The sequence below is a fragment of the Chelonoidis abingdonii genome, chromosome 9 (genome assembly GCF_003597395.2).
Source record: "Chelonoidis abingdonii isolate Lonesome George chromosome 9, CheloAbing_2.0, whole genome shotgun sequence".
Taxonomy (NCBI): domain Eukaryota; kingdom Metazoa; phylum Chordata; order Testudines; family Testudinidae; genus Chelonoidis; species Chelonoidis abingdonii.
This window is the reverse complement of record NC_133777.1, coordinates 10,450,261-10,470,512: the sequence shown is the minus strand read 5'-3', so window position 1 is coordinate 10,470,512 and position 20,252 is coordinate 10,450,261. Positions and strand designations below refer to the sequence as shown.

The window sequence follows — 20,252 nt, the reverse complement described above, 5'->3', positions numbered from 1 at the left end:
TGGAGTCAGGTGCTCTAATTGGCCACAGCTGTTCTAGTTAATCTAAAGCAAACCTTCCTCCCTTGGCAGGGAATAAGGCCCCCTGCTAACACTCTTATGCTGCCCTCTGGCCATGCTGTATCACACAGGATATAACACACAAAACGTTCTAGCCAGTGACAACTTTGCCCCTCTCCTAGTTTTGGCACCCTGATATGAAGTAGCCAGCAGTATCTCCTATAGGAACAAGGAAGGGAGAATGCAGCCGCACCACCACATACATACACATGGTAGCATTTTCAAAAGCACATAAGTGACTTAGGCACTGTTGAAGGTGTTACCCATACACACTAAAATGAGCACTGGAAGAAATAGCCTGTTTAAAAACTGAATGAAATGACCTACTCATCAGTTCTTTTGGTGACTTTTGGTCCAACACTATATAAAATACTAACAGTGACAGTAAGTCCCCCATTTCATTCATCCTACCTGCTGGAGGGTTGTGAGGCTGTAATTAATGTCGGTAAAGTATTTCCAGCTCAGCAGACGGAAGGTGCTATAGAAGAGGGCAAAGAATTATTATAACATGATCCATCGGGAAACAGAACGTATAACACCCTTGAGAGAGAAGAATGAAGTTAGGGTAATGGATCTGCTTAATACATGTTAGTACCCGAAGGAGTCTGTGTTGGAATCCACCCTTTTCTCCTTTTCAGTAAATAAAACAAAAGCAAGGGGCTCCCCATGAAACCGTTCAACCTTATCTGTATCTTTAGGCACCTAAATACCATTATAAATGTAGCCCTTAATCCTGCAAACCTTTACTCATGAGTCATTTCTTTGACTTCAGTGCAGTTAGCTGCATGAGGATGATTCAGTAAGGGCTTGGAGGGTTCCCTCCTCCCTGCAGTAATAAAGCAGACCAATAACAGGTACAATGTGACAGGTAAATTGTCTTACCAGTAATGCATACGTATGCATGGGAAACCCTCTCAGCGATGGGAATGACTCCTGCCAGGGAGACTAAATGAAGCATCTGTTTCAAAGTGATAAACTTTTGTAATGTCTCCAGGAAAATAAGTCTGAGCAGAATCAGGTGGTAACTGTGGGGCCAGGACTCTTTAATCTACCCTTATGGCATGAAGCACACAAGGCCCTGCACCTTCAGTAGTCATTTAGCCCAGTGCAAAGTGGGTGTAAAATAACAGTCCTGATTGGATGGTACTTTCCATTGATACAGTAATGATGAGTTGGGTCCGGGTGCATTTTGTTTTCTCCTTGAGCAGAGGAGCCTGATCTTGCAAGGTGCTGAGCACCATCAATTTCTTCTGAAGCCAGTGGGAGTAGGTGGTCTTCACTACCCCTCAAGATTGAACTCAGCAAAAAGTTTGTACTCCTTTGACCTCAGCTAGGCCCACTCAGGGCACGATGCATCAGCCTAAGCACAGGAATATGTGTAGGCAAGTACCACCGGGGCCAGGGGAATGCAAATTTTGTTTACACGAGGGTTAAACACCCTGGCTTCTCTTAGTGCTCTCCCTTCCTCTCACAGACCTTGACTCTCCTATATATCAAAGAGTTCAGCCTCTTAGTCAAAAAGTCTTTTTCAATACATGTCAACAAATTGAGAAAATCGCCTTCGGCATAGCATCTCCCTTTGTACTGGAAATAAGAGGATGATCTGAAAGCAGCAGTAGCAAGCACTGATTGCAGATCTCGGGAAGGGACCTACTGAGTGATTAGAGCATTTGCTGATAATTAGCTAATGTTCTTTATATGCACTCTGGGCTTTTCATTTAGGTTGACAAGCTATGAATTTTCTGCACTAGGACTACTTATTTACAGTAGAGCACCTAATTTAACCAATTAATCAGTTTTAACAGACTCAGCTAGCATTCCTCAGACATTCCAAGTGCCTAGTTAAATTAATTCACCTCTAAACACTTCACAGAAATTCGGAGGGGGAGAAACAAAATCCCAAAGATTCCTTCTCTGAATCTGAAATCCATAGTGTGTATGAAAGTGAGTAGAACGATGTATAAAAGAAACAGCTTAGATGGTGGTTTTTAAGTGACCTAAACCCAGCTTAGGGCTAGAGCATGGAAAGTGCTGAGCAAATCCCATGGGTGCTGGGCATTTTTTCTCCCACCAGACCAACGCTACATATAATCTGTTCACCCAGGGCCAAATCCGGTCTCCTCTCAGTACTTGTGCTGTTTTATTCTACATATGTTCTCAATTATGCCGTTACTGTCACCTCCAAAACACGTCTATCCTAGGGAGAAATGTCAATATTGAGACTAATTTACAGAATTAGAATGAGAATAATTCATAAGTAATTGTCAATTACAGGGAATAATTTATAGGTAGCTGATCTACAAAGAATAATTTATGAGCAACTGAATTGCATGTAGAACCATTTATGGATAACTGTCAGCTCTGGAGGGAATATAATGACTATACCCAACTGAGAGATGAAGCTGTATTTTTAGGGAGTGTTCCTGGGGAAAATATCAGCCATTAGAACAAAGTCCAAGTCACGAACTCCTCAGTAAAAGTAGTTGTATAATATGTACAATATGGTGTGAAGACCTGAGGTACCAACAAAAGCTACACTTACACCAGAAACAGCTAATGTTCTTCTCAGAAGGTCCCATCTTGTGGCGTCTGCTCATCCAGATAGCAATGCCTAGGCTGGAGTCTTACAGCTCATCTTATAGCTCCTGTAAGACTTCTTCAGTGCTCCAAGTCTTTGCTGGTCTGGAGTGTGAGAGATGAAAAGCCAAAGCCTTTGGTTCTAAGTGTGTTCATATCTCTAGGAAACCATCAATCCACTGGCTCAGGGTGTGCACGTCAGAGATCTAGTTAGGTGCCTGATGAATCTGCTTATGGCTGACAAGCCCAGTTTGAGAGTGACAACTTGTTACAAGTTTCACAGATCCATGTGTTGTCTGAAATAGAGACCAAGATTGTAGCACGCTGCTCTTTTTTTCTTGCTTTGCTTCCATCCTCTGGATCAAAGCCGCTTCATGTTGAGCTGCACCCAGTGCCAGCTGTTCTGTCCAGATTGGATGGGTTTGTGCGTGCTCCTCCCAGCTTTCTACATTGATGTTGGATGACTTCATATCATTTTTGCACACATAGTCGTTCACCATATAGGGCGACTCCGCTTTCTAGAGCCGTCACGAATCTCTGTACAAAATATTCTTGGGGGATATGGCCTCCTCTTCTCCCGACATGATCGAGCCACTGCAACTTCCTCCTCTTAATAGTGGTTCCTAAGTGTGTCAGTGCTGCATGCTCCAGCACCTCTGTGCTTGGTATTTGTCTTCCCACTTTATTTTCAGGTTCTTGTGCAGGCATCTCACATGGAAGCTATTCAGTCTCCTGATATGCCTAGAGTACGTAGTTCATGTTTCTGAACCAGAGAGGAGGGATGTCAGCACACAAGACTTGTTGATTTGCATCTTCACCTTGGTCAATAGTTTGCAGCAAATGGGATGTTTTTCTAAAAGATCTGCTCTAGGAATTATTTTGGAGAAGTTCTATGGCCTGTGTTATACAGGAAGTCAGACTAGATAATCACTATGGTCTCATCCTCCCATGGAATCTATGGATTCATCCCTTGACAGATCCATAGGGCTGGGCACAAACAGTGTTGTAGATGGTTTCTGAATGTAAAGCTTTGATTGGAGTAGGCCCCCATTGCCTCCCTCACTACTATTGTGCTCTCTGCAGTCCAAGGCATCGGGGCTGTTGGAATCCAAGGCTTGCAGACACAAAGGGATACTCCTCATCCTTTGCCCTCTCTGGAGCTTTCCTTTTCAGCCTCAGGAAGGCCACACAGAATGAGTCACTGTTAATGCTTGTTTACACGCATTAGTCTTTCCAAAGGTTACTTGTTTAGTTGTAAAGCATCTAGGACATACAGAAAAGTATATAAATAGTATATAAAATTTGGCCAATGGTATTTATTAACAATTAATGAATTATTGTTAGCGCTGCCCTATAGGGCCACTGATTATCACTCTGACTCCACAGAAATACAGCTGCAGGTGCCATTATCTAGCTGTACACATGGAGGTGGTGTTGCATTTGCAAGAGTCAGTTTCCTGGTGCAGCACCCTCGTCTGGGATGCTGTATTCCCTGTGCTGCAGACACACAGCAGGCTCATCTTTTACCGTCATGCCAAGATGTTTATCACTGTCTTGTCTCCTACATTTCAGAGACACAAGCTTTGGAAAACTGAGCTGTAAGTGGGTTCTGCTGGTTTCCTCTTCACGGACAGGCTGTTGGCATCTGTCCCCAGCATTCCTCAGGTTTTCCTTGACATGGTTTCACAGCTGTCAAGGAAATGCTTCTCTTTTCTGTTTGAACATTTTCATTCTGTTGTGTCCAGCCGACTGGGCAGCTCCTTGAACCAAGGACTCAGGAGGAAGACTCCCTACTGTGAGCTATGTTGACCATGTTTGCACTGCATGGCTATTTCCACAACACTGACAAATGCCCAAAGTCATTTCCCAGCATGCCCTGGGATGGATAGTCTTGGACAGCACTTCCCCTCGCCCCCAAGTTCCTAGGCTGAGATATAGTTGTAGGCTAAGTCTAAATTGCAATGTGAGTTGGAAGCTTAACTCCTATGACTCCTCTGAAAATCACCACCTTGGGGCGGGGGAGGAAAAGAGGTGTCGATCTAAGTTATGCAACTTCAGCTACGTGAATAACATAGGTGAAGTCAACATACTTAGATCTATTTACCGCAGTGTCTTCACTGTGGTAGGTCAACTGCTGATGCTTCCCTGTCATCTCTGCCAATGCTTCTTACTCCAGTGGAATACTGGAGTCAATGGGAGAGCACTTGGTGGTCAATTTTCCCCCCCGGATCGATTGCTCCGCAGGTAAGTCTAGACATGCCCCCAGCAAGGAACCTGGAAATAACATGTAGTATCCTGGGAATATCACGCCTTTCAGCTGCAGGCTTTGCTTTGCAGGGTATTTACCTCCTTGTAATGTTTACTGCATTGCATGAAGGTGCTCAGACATTACAGAGATGGGGCCCTATAAGTACCTAGCTAGACAGCTATGGATAAAGCAAATTAATGCTTTACTGTTAGTGTAAAAAGTTGCTAGAGGAAGCTATCGGTAGTAGTCTCTCAGAACCCAGGAACTATGTTATACGTTCTTGCGTGCCATCCACTGGTTTATTATCTATTAACTACTTACATATACATAAACACAGAGTACTCCTGTAACAAATGTTACCACAAAGGTATAGGACTCCAAGGCAGCAGCACCACAGAACTCTGAGCACCCAGTGATCTCAGCTGAAATCGTTAGGCAGATTTACCCAAGTGCAAATCCCCAGGTCCCCTGTGAGGCTAAATGCTGATGATTTGATTCACTTTCTACAGGCAGTGCCACAGCCCCAGGGCCTGTCAGCAATGTTGCAGTGCAGACATGCTCAGGAATTCAGCTTTGGGCCTCGAGCTCTGAAGGACGCACTCATCTCTACCAACCCTGCCCTCCAGGAGCTCTATGCCAAAGCCTTCTCCAGCGCAGAGAAACTTTTCCTTTCCGAAGCATACAATCCCCAGAGGACACTCTTCTGTACTCTATTGATCAGGACTGCCTTCGACTGGCTCCTCAGCCACCCTGATGCCCCTGAGGACTTTGAGACCTTCTATCACTCCATGTTAACGAAGAAGCAGAGTTTCCGCCAGAAGCACATATACCTGCAGCCTATAGGTAACGCAGGCCAAGAGCCACAGCATCTTTGATGTGGGACATCTTTAAAGAAACAGGAATTAGTTGTTTTTTCAACATTGTCAACACTCCATCATTACCTCAGCCTCGTCTGTCCAAGGGCTGAGACTGTGAATGACCAATGCCACAGCAAGGCCTTTTTGGACAACCTTTACATTTGGGTAACCTGTGATTGATCATGCATAGTGGTGCTAAGGGTTGCTTTCGATCCACAGTAAAGAGCCATTGCTGACAACTGGAGTTCGGGTCCCACCCCAAGGGCATTATGTGCCCTTGGGAGCGGTTTCTCCATGTATAACTGGAAAGAAATACATACAAAATGGTGAACTAAGAAAGTGGTCCCAGAGATACCCCCCACACACACACACGGCTAAGCTCTCTGCATGGCATGCCTGCCCCCAAATGATCTCTCGGACCCCCCATATAGAGCTAACTTCTTTCAGTGGCCTGCCCTGTAAATGACTAGACAGAGATGCTCCCCACAGCATCTAATCCCCTGGCAGCCGCCCTGAAAGACCTTTGCAGAGCTAACCCCTTACCATACCTTTGACTAGCCCCAGAGAAATCGCTTAAGACATTTTGACCTGCCCCTGTCATACAAGTAACCGACATTGGTGCTTCTGCTCTTAGATCTCATTGAAGAGCCTGCTGGGATCTGGCTGCTGGATTCCCTCAGAAGTTACCTAGAGTCTTTCTTCTTGGGCCTTCGTGTCAAGTGCCTTCCCTCTGTTCCCATTTCCTCTATCCGCTGCTGCTATCGACAGAGCAAGGATTCAGACAGAGCGCAGCTCCATGCAGGTAAGGAGGGAGAAGAGCAGAGCCAGCAGAGAAGTCCGTCTGGCACACTGGCTCATGACGGTTTCTCGGCCCACATCCGCTCCCTTAGGAAATGCCTGTGATATCACTTCTCTGCCTACACAGAGGAGGAAGGGAGGGAAGAGGGAGAAATCCTGTTTCCATGGAAAATCCAGTTTTTGGGGCTGGAAACCACCACAATAACTAACCAGGAGGGCAGTGCTCATCATACTTTTTCCTCTAGGTTTTTATTTTTCAGAGTTTTTATCTTTAAAGTCAGTTTTGCAAGGTAAAAGCTGCTGCTCACCTTCCCTCAGAGAGTACAACGTGCTTTTAGATTTCATTCTTTGACTATTTTATGTCATTCCCTCATTTGTTGCTTAAAGCCAAATTAAATGAATGCCTGGGGGTTAATGCACTAGCCTTTCACATGAGGAAATTGGAGTTCAAATAGAAGTTAGGTCTCAGGTGAACTGGGTTTGCTGGTTGCCAGGCTAGTGTTGCTTGACCATTGGTCCACAATGCAAGACTGCCATGCTGCTTGTACAGCTGGCAGCGCGTGCTCCGGAAAGGCCCAATGCTGGCACAGTAGGGCTGTTGCAGGTCAGGGCTGAGGTGCCCACGGAGAAATTCTGTGCTCTGATCCATCCTTCCTTTCTTTCATGTGACTTGGTACAGGATTCACTCATTGTGTCTTTGTCCTTAGAATTCTCTTTTAGCTTTATTCAGTGCAGCAGCATCTCTAGGGAAGCCAAGTCTACTGGTGCCCAGAGCAGAGGGAATGGGTGATAAAGAGCAAGGAAGAGGAACACCCCCTTCACCCTGGATATTGAGTTCAGTACCTCCACTAGCTTGTGGCTTGGACTCCAAGTTCCATCCCAGGGACCGTAGAAATGGGAAACTGGATTTTTACCTTCTCTCTCCCATTTATCCAGATGGGATCCTAACCTTCTTGAAGAACAACAAGCCTCCAGATGCCCTGTGCGTCCTTGGACTCACTCTCTTGGACCTGTACCCTTGTGAGACCTGGAGCTTCACCTTTGGCAAATTCCTGCCAGGACAAGGTGCAAGTGACATCCCATATTCTTCCCATGTGGGGAATGAACAAGAAAGTGCTTTACCTTAAACCAGTGCTTGGAAGGCAGAGTAGCCAGGTCCTCCCCCACAACTTTAATCAACACCCCAGTGGTAGGAAACAGGATTTCCCAATGTAAAGCATGGGAGCTCAGGGCTCAAAGCCGCCAAGAGGCTGTTGTTCCAGGCAGGGAAGGCTGACTAGCTACAAGCTGGTGACTAAACAGTAATAAGTCACCAGGACCAGCTGGTATTCACCTAAGAGTTCTGAAGGAACTCAAATGGGAAATTGCAGAACTACTAACTGTCATCTGTACCCTATCATTTAAATCACCTTCTGTACCAAATGACTGGAGGATAGCTAATGTGATTCCAATTTTTAAAAAGGGCTCCAGAAGTGACCCCGGCAATTACAAGCTGGTAAGCCTGACTTCAGTACCGGGAAAACTGGTTGAAACTATAGCAAAGAACAAAATCAGACACATAGATGAACATAATTTGTTGGGGAAGAGAGTCAGCATGGTTTTTGTAAAGGGAAATCATGCCTCACCAATCTACTAGAATTCTTTGAGGGGGTCAACAAGCATATGGACAAGTGAGATCCAATGGACATAGTGTGTTTAGATTTTCAGAAAGCCTTTGACAAGGTCCTTCACCAAAGGCTCTTAAGCAAAGTAAGCTGTCATGGGATAAGAGGGAAGGTTCTTTCATGGATTGCTAACTGGTTAAAAGATAGGAAACAAAGGGGAGGAATAAATGCTCAGTTTTCAGAATGGAGAGAGGTAAATAGTGGTGTCTTCCAGGGGTCTGTACTGGGCCCAGTCCTATTCAACATATTCATCTGGAAAAATGGGTAAACAGTGAGGTAGCAAAATGTGCAGATGATACAAAACTACTCAAGATAGTTAAGTCCCAGGCAGACTGCAAAGAGCTACGAAAAGATCTCAAAACTGGGTGACTGGGCAACAAAATGGCAGATGAAATTCAGTGTTGATAAATTCAAAGTAATGCACATTGGAAAACAATCTCAACTATACATCTACAATGATGGGGTCTAAATTAGCTGTGACCACTCAATAACGAGATCATGGAGTCATTGTGGATAGTTTTCTGAAAACATCCACAGAGACAGTCAAAAAAGCGAACAGATTGTTGGGAATCATTAAGAAAGAAATAGCTAAGATAGAAAATATATTGCCTCTGTATAAATCCATGATTTACCCACATCTTGAATACTGCGTGCGGATGTGGTCGTCTCATCTCAAAAAAAGATATATTGGACTTAAAAAAGGTTCAGAAAAGGGCAACAAAAATTATTAGGGATATGGAATAACTGCCATAAGAGGAGAGATTAATAAGACAACTAAAGGGGGATATGACAGACGTCTATAAAATCATGACTGGTGTGGAGGAAGTAAATAAGAAAGTGTTATTTACTCCTTCTCTTAACACAAGAACGAGGGGTCACCAAATGAAATTAATAGGCAGCAGGTTTAAAACAAACAAAAGGAAGGATTTTTTCACACAATGCACAGTCAACCTGTGGAACTCCTTGCCAGAGGATGTTGTGAAGGCCAAGACTATAACAGGGTTCAAAAAAGAACAAAATAAATTCATGGAGGACAGGTGCATCAATGGCTATTAGCCAAGATGGGAAGGGATGGTGTCTCTAGCCTCTGTTTGCCAGAAGTGGGGAATGGGCAACAGGGGATGGATCACTTGATGATAACTTGTCTGTTCATTCCCTCTGGGGCATCTGGCGTTGGCCACTGTCGGAAGACAGGATACTGGGCTCGATGGACCTTTGGTCTAACCCAGTATAGCCATTCTTATGTTCTTAAACCTTTAGGGGAGCACCTGCCCCTACACATTCCGTGCAGTGGAGGGTGAAGGGCTATTTTGGATGAAGCTAAGGCAGTTTCCCATCACGGGGCCTAAGGCTAAGAGACCCTGTCTCACTTTTATTTGCCTTTTTCTGTAGAAGTGGGCGTCTGCAGCTTTGCCAGATTTTCTGGCAGTTTCCCCCAGCCAGGCTGCACCTCCTTAAATCCAGCTACCGGGCGAGAGGAGCTGCGTGAGGTCACCGAGAAGGCCCGAGACCGGCCGTTGCTGTTCAATGTGCTGGAGATGGTTCAGTGTTGCAAGGTGCGGTTAGCAACCTACACAGAAGCCAATGTCCTGCAATGTGGGGTTATGTGCCAGCAGCTTGTGACAGTTCCCTGAAAGAGGAGTGACACCAACTTAGCCAAAGCCATTGAAAGTTCCAGCAATGTTCCTATGCTCACATAACACTTTACACCTTCAAAGCACTGCTTGACCATTCCTCACAACACCCTGCGAGGGGAGTCTAGTAGTTAGAGCAGGAGCTGGGACTCCTGGGTTGTAGCCTGGGCTCTGGGAGGGAATTGGGAGTTATCTCCATTTTACAGATAGGGAGAGGTCACATGATTTGCCTTACATCACGCTGCGAGTGTGTGGCAGAGCTGGGATTAGGAGCCAAGTCATTTTTGGCTCCCAGTCTCATGCTGAAGACACTAGATGGTACTGCCTGGCTGGCAGTAGGTGGATGAATGGATAATACCTTCTCTATCCCCGAGTTGTCATTTGTAGTCGGTAGTCTCTTCACAGGCAGCGTAGCAGAGTTGCATATCAAACATTGTGATGGATGCAGGAGGCAAGGTGTATGCAATTGCATCTCCCTCCAGCGACTGGTGTCCATAGCGGAGGAAAACCTGGCCCTAATCCCTGCCAGACCTGCCTGTGAGAGCTCATCAGAAAGAGCCCGAGAAAAGTTTACACATATCTATATGCAAATATGTTCATAATCCCCATAGGCATCTCCACTCCAGTGTTCCATCTGAGACATCTCTTATGCTCTCCCCAGCTGCGCTTCTGGCATGTGGTATTTCCTCACAGGGGTGGCCTATGAGCAATAGTACCAGCTCCTGCAGCTGCAGGGCTGGCTCCCTCCCTCTCTGCTTCCCCAGCTGGCACTTAGCATTCCCTGCCCTGGGCTCCTTCCCTAGCTCCCTATGGATCAGATTGGGAGAGGGAGGCAGCCTGACTGGATGGCAGGGAAAGGAGAGGGACTCTCAGTCATCAAAATCTTTCATGCTGGACAACTGCCCAGGAAGTTGAAAGCAGCAGAGGCTGTCCAGAAGCTGGAAGGCTGGGAATTAAGTGGGTCTGGTACTAGCTCAGGGCAGCTAACTCAAATTGTATTAGCCTGGGCTGTGGTACTGAAGGACCCAGGTTCTGTCTCTGGTAATAACTTGGGGTGGGCATTGTTACAGATGTGGGTCTCTTAACTGTTCCCCTCCTGCCCCCAGTGGAACAGTATGTGTCCCTCAGAGACCATGGCACAAGTCACACCTCCCCTTGAAGGAGAAGGTGATGCAAGTGGCTGCCTAGTGTTCCTAGGACTATGACTAGGGCCCTACCAAATTCACGATCTGTTTTCGTCAGTTTCACAATCATAGGGTTTTAAGGAACCTACATTTCAGATTTAAATAGCTGAAATCATGAAATTTCAGTGTAGTAATTGTAAGGGTCCTGACTCAAAAAGGAGTTGGGGCGGGAGGAGAGGGGGAGTCACAAGGTTATTGTGTGTGGTGGAGGGGGCAGGGGTTTGTGGTCCTGCTACCCTTACTTCTGTGCTGCTGCTGGCCGAGGTGCTGCCTTCAGAGCTGGACTCCCGGCCAGCAGCTGCCGCTCTCCAGCTGCCCAGCTCTGAAGGCAGCACAGAAGTAAGGGTGGCAATACCGTGACCCTCCCCCTAAAATAACCTTGTGACCCCCTTGCAGCTCCATTTTGGGTCAGGACCTCCAATGAGAAACGCTGATTGCCCTTGTGAAATCTGTATAGTACAGGGTAAAAGCACATAAGACCAGATTTCAGTCCCGGATGTGTTTTTCATGGCTGTGGATTTGGTAGTGCCCTACCTATGCCTATGTGCGCCTAAAGGGTCTTCTCTCAGTTCCTTACTAAAACATCCTCCAAACTCTCCCTTCTCAGCCCATTCATGGACATTGCTTCTAAGGACAGTCTGGGATTCAGGGTACTGAGTTTCCCTCTCACCCCAGAAAAGGGTCATCCCTCTATGTCAGGGTTGGAGTGCATTAGTGGAAAAGTCTGGCACGTGTCCATGATTGAACAAACAAGGAGCTTTCACCTCTTTCACCTCTCTGAATGAGGCAGGACTGAGCAAGAGGAGGTTGTGGTTAAAGTTTGGTTAGTTGGTTGGTTTTTAACAACAAAGCAACTTTGTTTTCCTGAAAGGTTACGTGTCATGAGATCTGCCACCTGATTGGCCTGGGGAACTGCAGATGGCTACAGTGCATCATGCAGGGCGCGCTGAGTTTGGACGAAGCATTATTGCGGCCCCTGGAGCCCTGCCCAGTTTGCCTCAGGAAACTACAATACGTTATGGGCTTCAAACTCATCGAGCGTTACAGGGTGAGAGATGAACCACTGAGTCCTCTTGGGGCAAAGGGGTAAAGCAAGAAGTTCTCCAGCCAGGTAGCCCATCTGCCAATCACAGCCTCTGGCTGCCATGTTAAAGTAAGAGCCGGACTTAGAAATACACAGAGCTCTCTCCTGGCATTTGGCATGAGTTACAAGATATTTAACACAAGATCCAACATAGAGAGGGTGGGTATCCCATACACAGTCACTGTGACTAATTCTGAGCACTTTAAACACAATCTCCAAAGCTCTTTGCAAACAATAATATTACAAACACCTGAGCACAAAACTATTCTCCCCATTTTACTAATGAGGAATTGGAGGCAAAGGGAAAGAGACATGAGCAATGGCAGAACTGTGGTTAGCGTGTGGAAGTTACTAGGTCCCAGTCCTCTGCTGAGACAGTGCTGTGTGACAGCAGGGTTTCCTGGCCCATCAAGGAAATGCTAATAGCACAACTAGCTTTAGATGCCATCACTGCCCCTTAATGCTGGAAATAGTATCTCCTTTGAATAGCTAAAGTGCTGGACTCTAGTCTTAGGACAGGTGTATTATGTAAAGCATCAAAATAAGCAAGCCTACAATTCATGCTAAATGCCCTATCTTCTACATGATTTTATTAGTTCCCTAGCACATGCATCATCTTCAGAGACTAGATTTTTCCAGGCTTGCCTATTTTAAACTTCGGTGCATTGAACTGTCATCTTGTATAACTTGTATAGCTGTGCTGTTCCAGGAAGTTTTCTAGGTTCTTTCCCCCCTGCCCCAAGTTCTTACTCATTCAGACTGGAAATCAGACACATTCACACAGAAGGACTTCACCATGCTTTGGGGAGAACACACTACCCGGTTGTGCTGCCAGTCACTGAGATGGTGAGGCTAGAATTAGTGCTTTTCATCTAGATCTTGGGCCATCTGCTCCACATCCAAAACTGAGCGGTCCTCAGACCCAGCCTCTCTGGGCTGCTGCTAACACAAGCCAGAGCAACACTTGCAGCAAATTGTCCTCTGCAAGGCAGCTCTCTCTCTTTCCAACAGAGAAACACAATCTGAATTAAATGTTTCCATAACTGGTTTCCCTCTGCACCTGTTTCATTGCAGTAACTACTGTAATTAACTCAGCTTCCTCACAGCCACAGTGAAAGAAACCCTGAAAAAGAGGAGCCAACTCGCTCCTCCCCCACAACTGCCAACTGCCTCCAGGACAATAAAGAAGCTGCTTGAGTAGACTATATGCAGGGCTATATAGTGGAGTTGTGATAATATCCATAAGGGGCTTATAGGGCCAGCATCAATGCAGTATTTAAGTGCCTAGAAAGACAGGTTAAATAGCTAACATGACGGCAGAGGGCACTGAGCCTATGGAGCCAAAATCATACCAGAAAGCAAAGTTGTTTGCAAAGCACATTCTGAAAGGCCACGGCTATCCAATGCCCTGCGTTCGGAATCTGCTTTACCTTGAATTATTGCTTCTTCAGGTTGAGGAACCAATCTCCCTAAATTGCACAACAGCCCAAGTCAGAAGCAACAAATATGGCTAATGCCTGGCACAGAGCTGTGCCTTCCCCGTATCAGATAATGCTGCCAAGGCCAGAAACGGCAGCACGGGCCACGGGCAGAAAGGGCAGCGGGTGGAGGTAGGAATCTTTCAGTAAGAGGATGAACTCTTTGCAATTAATTGATTTGACTTTGCACTCAAATATGCTCTATTTTGACATCAGCCAGGGTTTGTTTTATCTTGACCAATTTAGAGCAAAAAAAAAAAAAACAGGCTGCACTTAATGTTACACAGAGTTTCCCTTAGTGTGTCACAGGCTGTTCTGTGCAGCAAACTCCCCCCCTGCAACATTTCCCTTCAAGGCTCTAGTATAGAAAAGCAACTGGATAGCGACTAAGGGTACATCTACGCTACGAACACGCTCTGGGGCACTGAGTCTCAGAGCCTGAGACAACAGATTCGGGCTTGCACAATGACACTAAAAATAGCCATGTAGATGTTCCTGCTCACGCAGGGTGGGGGTAGGTTTCAGAGAACTGAGCAGGAATGTCTATGCTGCTATTTTTAGTGCCGTAGCGCAATCCCATGCCTGTCGCCCCGGCCTCAGAGACTCACTGCTGCAGGCATTTCAGTGTAGCCAGACCCTAAGGGCTTGCTGGCGTGAGAGCAGTCACACGGCAAAACACTGAAGTCTCTGCAGCCCCACTGCATTAGCGCTCTGCTGGGCCAGTTTGCAGGGCTGTCTCCAGGCATCAGCACAGCAAGCAGGTGCTTGGGGCGGCCGAGAGGAAGGGGTGGCACGTCCGGGTCTTCAGTGGCGGATCCCTCAGTCCCTCTCAGAGGGAAGGACCTGCCGCCAAATTGCTGCCAAAGAATGAAGCGGCACGGTAACCTGCTGCTGAAGTGCCGCTGAACGCGGCTTTTGGAGTTTTTTTGGCCGCTTGGGGTGGCAAAAACGCTGGAGTCGGCCCTGCCAGCTAGCTCAAGTTTAAGGCACCAACTCAAGCTAGAGATGGGTGTGGAAACAGGAGCTGGGTCAGGCAATGCTCGAGTTACAGTTCGAGCTAACACTGCAGCGAAGATGAGCCCTAACTTACTGCTCGGCCAGCCCCAGGTGTTGGGAAGAGAATTGGTTAATAAGACCCATTAATGGATTAATGATGCTCAGATTGGGGTGTGGCAAGGTTTGGCTTGAAGCAGGAGATATCCCTGTCTCTGTGGAGTTCATTCCCTCACTAGCCGATGTAAATCAGTCCTGATACAGATGACTTCTCTCCGGCTCACTATGAAAGATTTTTTCCTTTCCCCCTTCAGAATGCAGCAAATGGCAGCTAATTGCAGAAGATGACACCCCAGCAGTCCCTTAGGCAGAGGCTTTATTCTCTCTGCCCTCTGCAAATTGCTCAGTTCCAGTTTTCTCACCTATAATCATCATCACCAGGTCAAACTAGTCCTGTCTAGCCTACTGTGCACTGACAGAGATGCCACTGCTGCAGATGAGGACAGGCTGACCCTGTACTAAAATCTGAGTAGCACCGTTCCCTCGTAATGTCAAAAAGTGGACTTCAAGCAGTGCTCAAGTGCATGCTGAGCAGGCATACTAGCTGCCTTCCCATGGCCATGGATTTCACAGGCTCCTGCCGATAAGAGAAGCATGTGCAGCATGCCCCCATCTGGTTAAGCAGCAGAATAGAAAAATGAAGCTAAAACCACATAAACCCTTAAAGAGCTTGTTTAAAATGTGCCACAGAGTCTGAAAGATAGAAAAGGATTCCACTCCCTCTCACCTCCATGACAGGGATTTCAGAGACAACGCTTTCCTTTTCTTGACGTGAAATGAGCAAGACCTTAGAGCTGCTTGAATTTTCCTGTAAAAAAGATAATGCAGATTTGGCAACACCAAAGCATTTTGTAACTTCATGTCAGTTTCACCTGATCAAAATGTTTCACTGACATTTTTGAAATTCTAAGTTATTTTTGGCTCTAAATGACCGAGTTTTGAATTTCCTTCAATTTGATATAAAAATCAAAAAAGATTTTAAAATGATCAAAATCAAAAGTATATGTTCTGATTTGTCAAAACAAGATGTCTCTGTTAATCTGAAGTTAATTGTTTCCCCTACTTTTTGGTTTGCCAAATTTTTTTTTTTTAAATTTAGTTTTCAGGTAGACCCAAAACGTGTCTCCCCCTCCCCCAGAATTACCTGCGAACAGAAACATCCCTTATTCACACATCTCTACCCAACATCTCTGTGTGGATGTCCTGGCTTCAGCTATCCTTTTTGTTTGGATACATATTTCCCCCCTCAGGTGGTTTTAGACTGAGTGGTGGTTCTGATTATTCTGGAGTTTCATTGATGTCTTAAAGAGCCATAATAAAATCCAGGACGTAGCTGCAGCTTTCAGACAGCATCACTGCCCCTCCCTCCACTTTGCCCCTCTGCAGGCTTTGATGCATGTTCTGTTGAACACGTGCATGGGTGGTCAGGGGTGTGTGCACAGCTGGCTTTAGCTGTATAATAGTGATCACAGCAAGGCGGAAAGAAAGTCTTCCCTTGGCATTCTTTCTTGGCCATAGGGAATCTCAACTGTTCAGATGCATCCCTGTAAACACTCCCGGCTTGAAGTGGTTTCCATTATCTACACAGAGTTTACAGTTTGGGTCAATGGCTCTCAGCACCTTCACTATACAAATTGTTCCCGCACCCTGGCCTGTACAAAACTTTTTGCCAGGGCTTCACACAGAGACAGAAATAGGGAACATGGCTGCCTTGCCACCACCCACTCCACTTGGTCTCTGTACTGCTTCTGTCACTGGCCTGGGGAAAGAAGGCAATTATAGAAGAGGGAATGGAAAGTTCTGGCAAGAGACCTCTGCAAATGCTGATAAGGCCTGGAGATGTAGCCAGAGTGCAACACTGATGCCCTCTGCTGGACCATGCCAGCACCATCCTTACTAGGAGCAGAAAGCACAGTACACTCACATAATTCATACATTAACTACCAGCCCCATGCTAATATTTTCTAACTGCTACCACTGTATTTGCTTGAGGAAGTGTATCGCTTTGCAGAGATACCAGCTGGGGAGTAACAGAAAACAAAGATAAGATACATCAGTATGTGAGAAGATAGGAGTAGGGAGTGTGAACACTAAGGAACAAAAAGAATCAACATGTATGCCAGCTGAATAGACAAGGAGACCAAATTTTAATCAGTTGGCAACTGTCAAGTGCTTTGATGAATTCCCAAAAGCCTAAGGAAAGTGTGCCAGAAGCAAGCAACTGTTTGACATATTACAGCATGAAAAATGTGAGATTTCCTTTTAAAATATTATTTTCTATTAATTCTTTCCTAGAGCCCAGCCTTTCCTTATATGTATTTCAAGTGAAGAGCTGCTCTTTAGACTAAAAATGCATTCTGAGTAGGAATGAACGTGTTCGTGAAACAAGACTCTTAGCTTTGCCTCAGGAGCATTTATAGTCAAGTAACCTAACTTCCTCCAGGGAGATGGCACTTGTTTTTGTGTTGCTTTTACACAGATTATATGGCACACAGAGATTCTTGTGGCGGGGGTAACACCAGGGGAGTACACCACTACTTCTCTACCGTCATCTGTAAGGTACTCAAGTGGAGTTTAGTCCCAGTCTTTTCTAGCAGCAATCACTGGAAGGAATGGTGCAGAACCACAGTCTGTGAAGGCATTTTTAAGTATTCTAGGCCCAGTTTCACCTGAATGATATTTGGATGGTAGGAGTGTTATTCTACTCTTGTTACTGTATGGTCAAGATTTTAAAAGGGTGCCTAGTGATTTGGGATGTCTGAGTTTTGGGATGCTCAACTTGAAATGCCTAAAAGGGGCCCAGTTTTCAGAGTGGGTGCTCAGCACCTCCTGGAAATCACATGCCTTTAAAGTGTCTTACAAACACCCCAAAGTTGAGGGACCTGAGATTACTTGGCACTTTTGAAAATCTTGGCCAACTTACATTGTTGCACTAAGTCGCTCTAACGTGAAAACCTTTTCCCCCACCACAGAAACTCTATGCTTGGATACAAACTGTATTGTCTACCTGGCCTAGTCAAGAGTCAGACCTATCAACATCTGAGGACCTCCTGCCATTCAGCTCAGACTCTGGGATGTGCTGTGAGAATGACTCTGAGCCTTTAACTTCCCTGTCTGAGCCATTGACACCAGACACTTGCAGCCAAGCCATTTCCATGGGGCAGGAACTGGAGCACGACCAGCAGTTTGTTTCTCCAGCTGACACGCACAGCCAGCCAGAGCTGGGGAGGACCACCAAGTCCACAGATATCATTAAAGATTACGAACTATGGCTGGAAACATGCATCGCTGCCCTGGAGAAGAACGTCTCTGAGGAGGAGCTGGCTCAAGTGGACAAAACCGTGGATGCCTTGGCTAAGTGGGAAATGTTTACAGGGCAGCTCCCCACCATGAGGAAGGATCTGCCGTTCCCCAGAGACAACGCAGGGCTCAGGAAAGTCCTGGGAGACAAATTCTCCTCTTTGCGGAGGAAACTAAATTATAGAAAAACTGTCCAAAGCTGAATCTTCCCCTCATCGCTGGAGTTGGGAGGAAAACTAGCGCTTGGTCTGACTTGTCCTTCAGCAGTCATTGCTCCTTTCTAGGCTGGGAAAAGCAAGCTCAGCTCATCATTTTGATTTAAGTTTTGTTACAACTGCCATGCATTTGATCCTTCTCACCAGAAGTTACTGTCTGGCTGAGAAGGAAACAGGAACTCCCTACTGAAATGAAAGCTGTTTCTTTTTCCGAGGTTCCGAACATGGAATTTGTTTCAATCATTCCAGTGCTTTAAGAGCTTATATACATGAGAAATTTGCACCAGATTAACCCAAGATGTGAATCCAACAATGCACAAAGCCCTGTGTGGATGCTCATGTTTTGGTATAAAAGTAGTATATTTCAGTTTGGCTTAGGTTGGCTGGGAACTGGTTTATGTTAAATCAAAACAAGCGTGTCCACATAGGAGTATGTATCAGCTTAACTAAAACTAGTTTAAAAACTGATGTAAGTTAAACCCATGCAAACTTTCCAATATAGGCATGGCCTCAGGCTACTGAGCATTTGAGCTCTAAGCATGGAAACTGTTTCTTCATTGTGTTTTATACCAAATGTCTATTTCCAGCCATGTCCCTGGCCCACACATTGCAGATTGCACCAAGCACAGGCGCAGAGCTGAAGCTTTCTAACCATAGCCCTGTGGAGTCCGGGTGAAAAGCAGACACGTGGTCTGAGGGAGGCAGAGGGGAACAGGGTTTAAAAGAGAACTGGATAAATTCATGGAGGTTAAGTCCATTAATGACTATTTGCCAGGATGGGTAAGGAATGGTGTCCCTAGCCTCTGTTTGTCAGAGGGTGGTGATGGACAGCAGGTGAGAAATCACTTGATCATTACCTGTTAGGTTCACTCCCTCTGGGACACCTGGCATTGGTCACTGTTGGTAGACAGGATACTGGGCTGGATGGACCTTTAGTCTGACCCAGTATGGCCATTCTTATGTAACAGGCACGAGGGGTACAGCAGACAAGCCAGCACTACGAACTCTTTCTGCTTATTCAACTTAATCAGTGGTGTTAGCTTAAAGGGAACTATTCGTTCCCCTCCCTTTTTAGCTCTAGCAGCTGAAAAGCTGCATCCCGTCCTTTCCCCAAGATCCATAAGTCTCTGCAGCACATGGGTGCCTCTACTGAGAGAAAGCTGCAGCAGAGCCTGCCTTTCAGTTGCTACTACATGCAATAACTTTTCAGTTATTTATAGCTCGGCGCTCGACAGACTGACAGTTTTTCAAGCCCTGTAATAGTGAGAGACGAGTGCTGGCGCAGGCTGACTCTCCCCATTATAGTCTCACTCAGAATTCCAACACTGATAATACACTCATCAACTTGCAGCTTAGTGGTCAGAGTTCAGATTGTTCTGATCTAAAAATACCTTTAAATTCCCAACTGTCCAAAGCAGAAAGGAAAGTAAAACTGAGTCCATTACATTCAGTGTGTGTGGGGGTGTTTCCTACCAGGCTGGAGCTTTGGGCTTTAATGAGAATACTAAGCATGTCCCCTGCCCGCCCCCCTACAATCTGAGATTGAGAAGGCCACAATAACCTTTGAATTTCATGGGGGAGGGTGGGAAAGGAGGGAAGGGAGGTAGGGGGTTCAGGGGAAGACACCTGAGGAAAACTTGGGGCCTGTTAGTGCAGGTGATTGCAAGAGAAAATCTGTAGTGACCTAAGTTAAGCTCACGTAAAGAAAAATGTATAAAAAAATTAAAACCAGTATGATTCATACAAAGAACAATGGGGGTTCTGACTTCTAAAAGAGTAATGATGTCAATTACTGGAAAGGCATTTTTTCCAGTCTGCACATCTGGAATCCATGTTATGTGAACGCTGCTCCTGCTGCCGCCACCTGCTGGCTGTCTAAATACTAAAGGACATTAAAAAAAATCACTCCATTTAAGATTCTTCAGACAAACAAACTTTAAAACAAATCATACTTGAACTATAAATCCATCCACTATCCCAAATCTCGGTCTAGTGTTTCTTAAATACGTTGACTATTTTTAACAAGAGCTTATTCTTTTTTGTTTTGCCTCTTTACTGCAGGATCAAGCAAGAGCCAAGTTATAAGGCTGAATTTAAGACAGT

At 45.7% G+C, this 20,252-nt stretch overlaps 1 protein-coding gene across 1 annotated transcript; it reads left to right on the top strand.

Annotated features, from left to right (window-relative positions):
- The first annotated feature begins 5,325 nt into the window (after positions 1–5,325).
- Positions 5,326–19,871, top strand: AMZ1 (archaelysin family metallopeptidase 1). The gene is made up of 6 exons (XM_032766143.2): positions 5,326–5,725; positions 6,374–6,541; positions 7,474–7,602; positions 9,594–9,757; positions 11,891–12,067; positions 17,607–19,871. Exons 1-6 carry the CDS (start codon positions 5,422–5,424, stop codon positions 18,135–18,137), a joined length of 1,473 nt encoding a protein of 490 aa, XP_032622034.1. The 5' UTR covers positions 5,326–5,421; the 3' UTR covers positions 18,138–19,871.
- The last annotated feature ends 381 nt before the right edge of the window (positions 19,872–20,252 follow it).

What these genes read in the sequence shown, in the direction of transcription:
- AMZ1 (XM_032766143.2), top strand. Translation starts at nt 5,422, where the DNA reads ATGTTGCAGTGCAGACATGCTCAGGAATTCAGCTTTGGGCCTCGAGCT. An exon ending in CATATACCTGCAGCCTATAG is followed by an intron (nt 5,726 to 6,373) that starts GTAACGCAGGCC and finishes TTCTGCTCTTAG; the next exon opens with ATCTCATTGAAGAGCCTGCT. An exon ending in AACTCATCGAGCGTTACAGG is followed by an intron (nt 12,068 to 17,606) that starts GTGAGAGATGAA and finishes CCCCCACCACAG; the next exon opens with AAACTCTATGCTTGGATACA.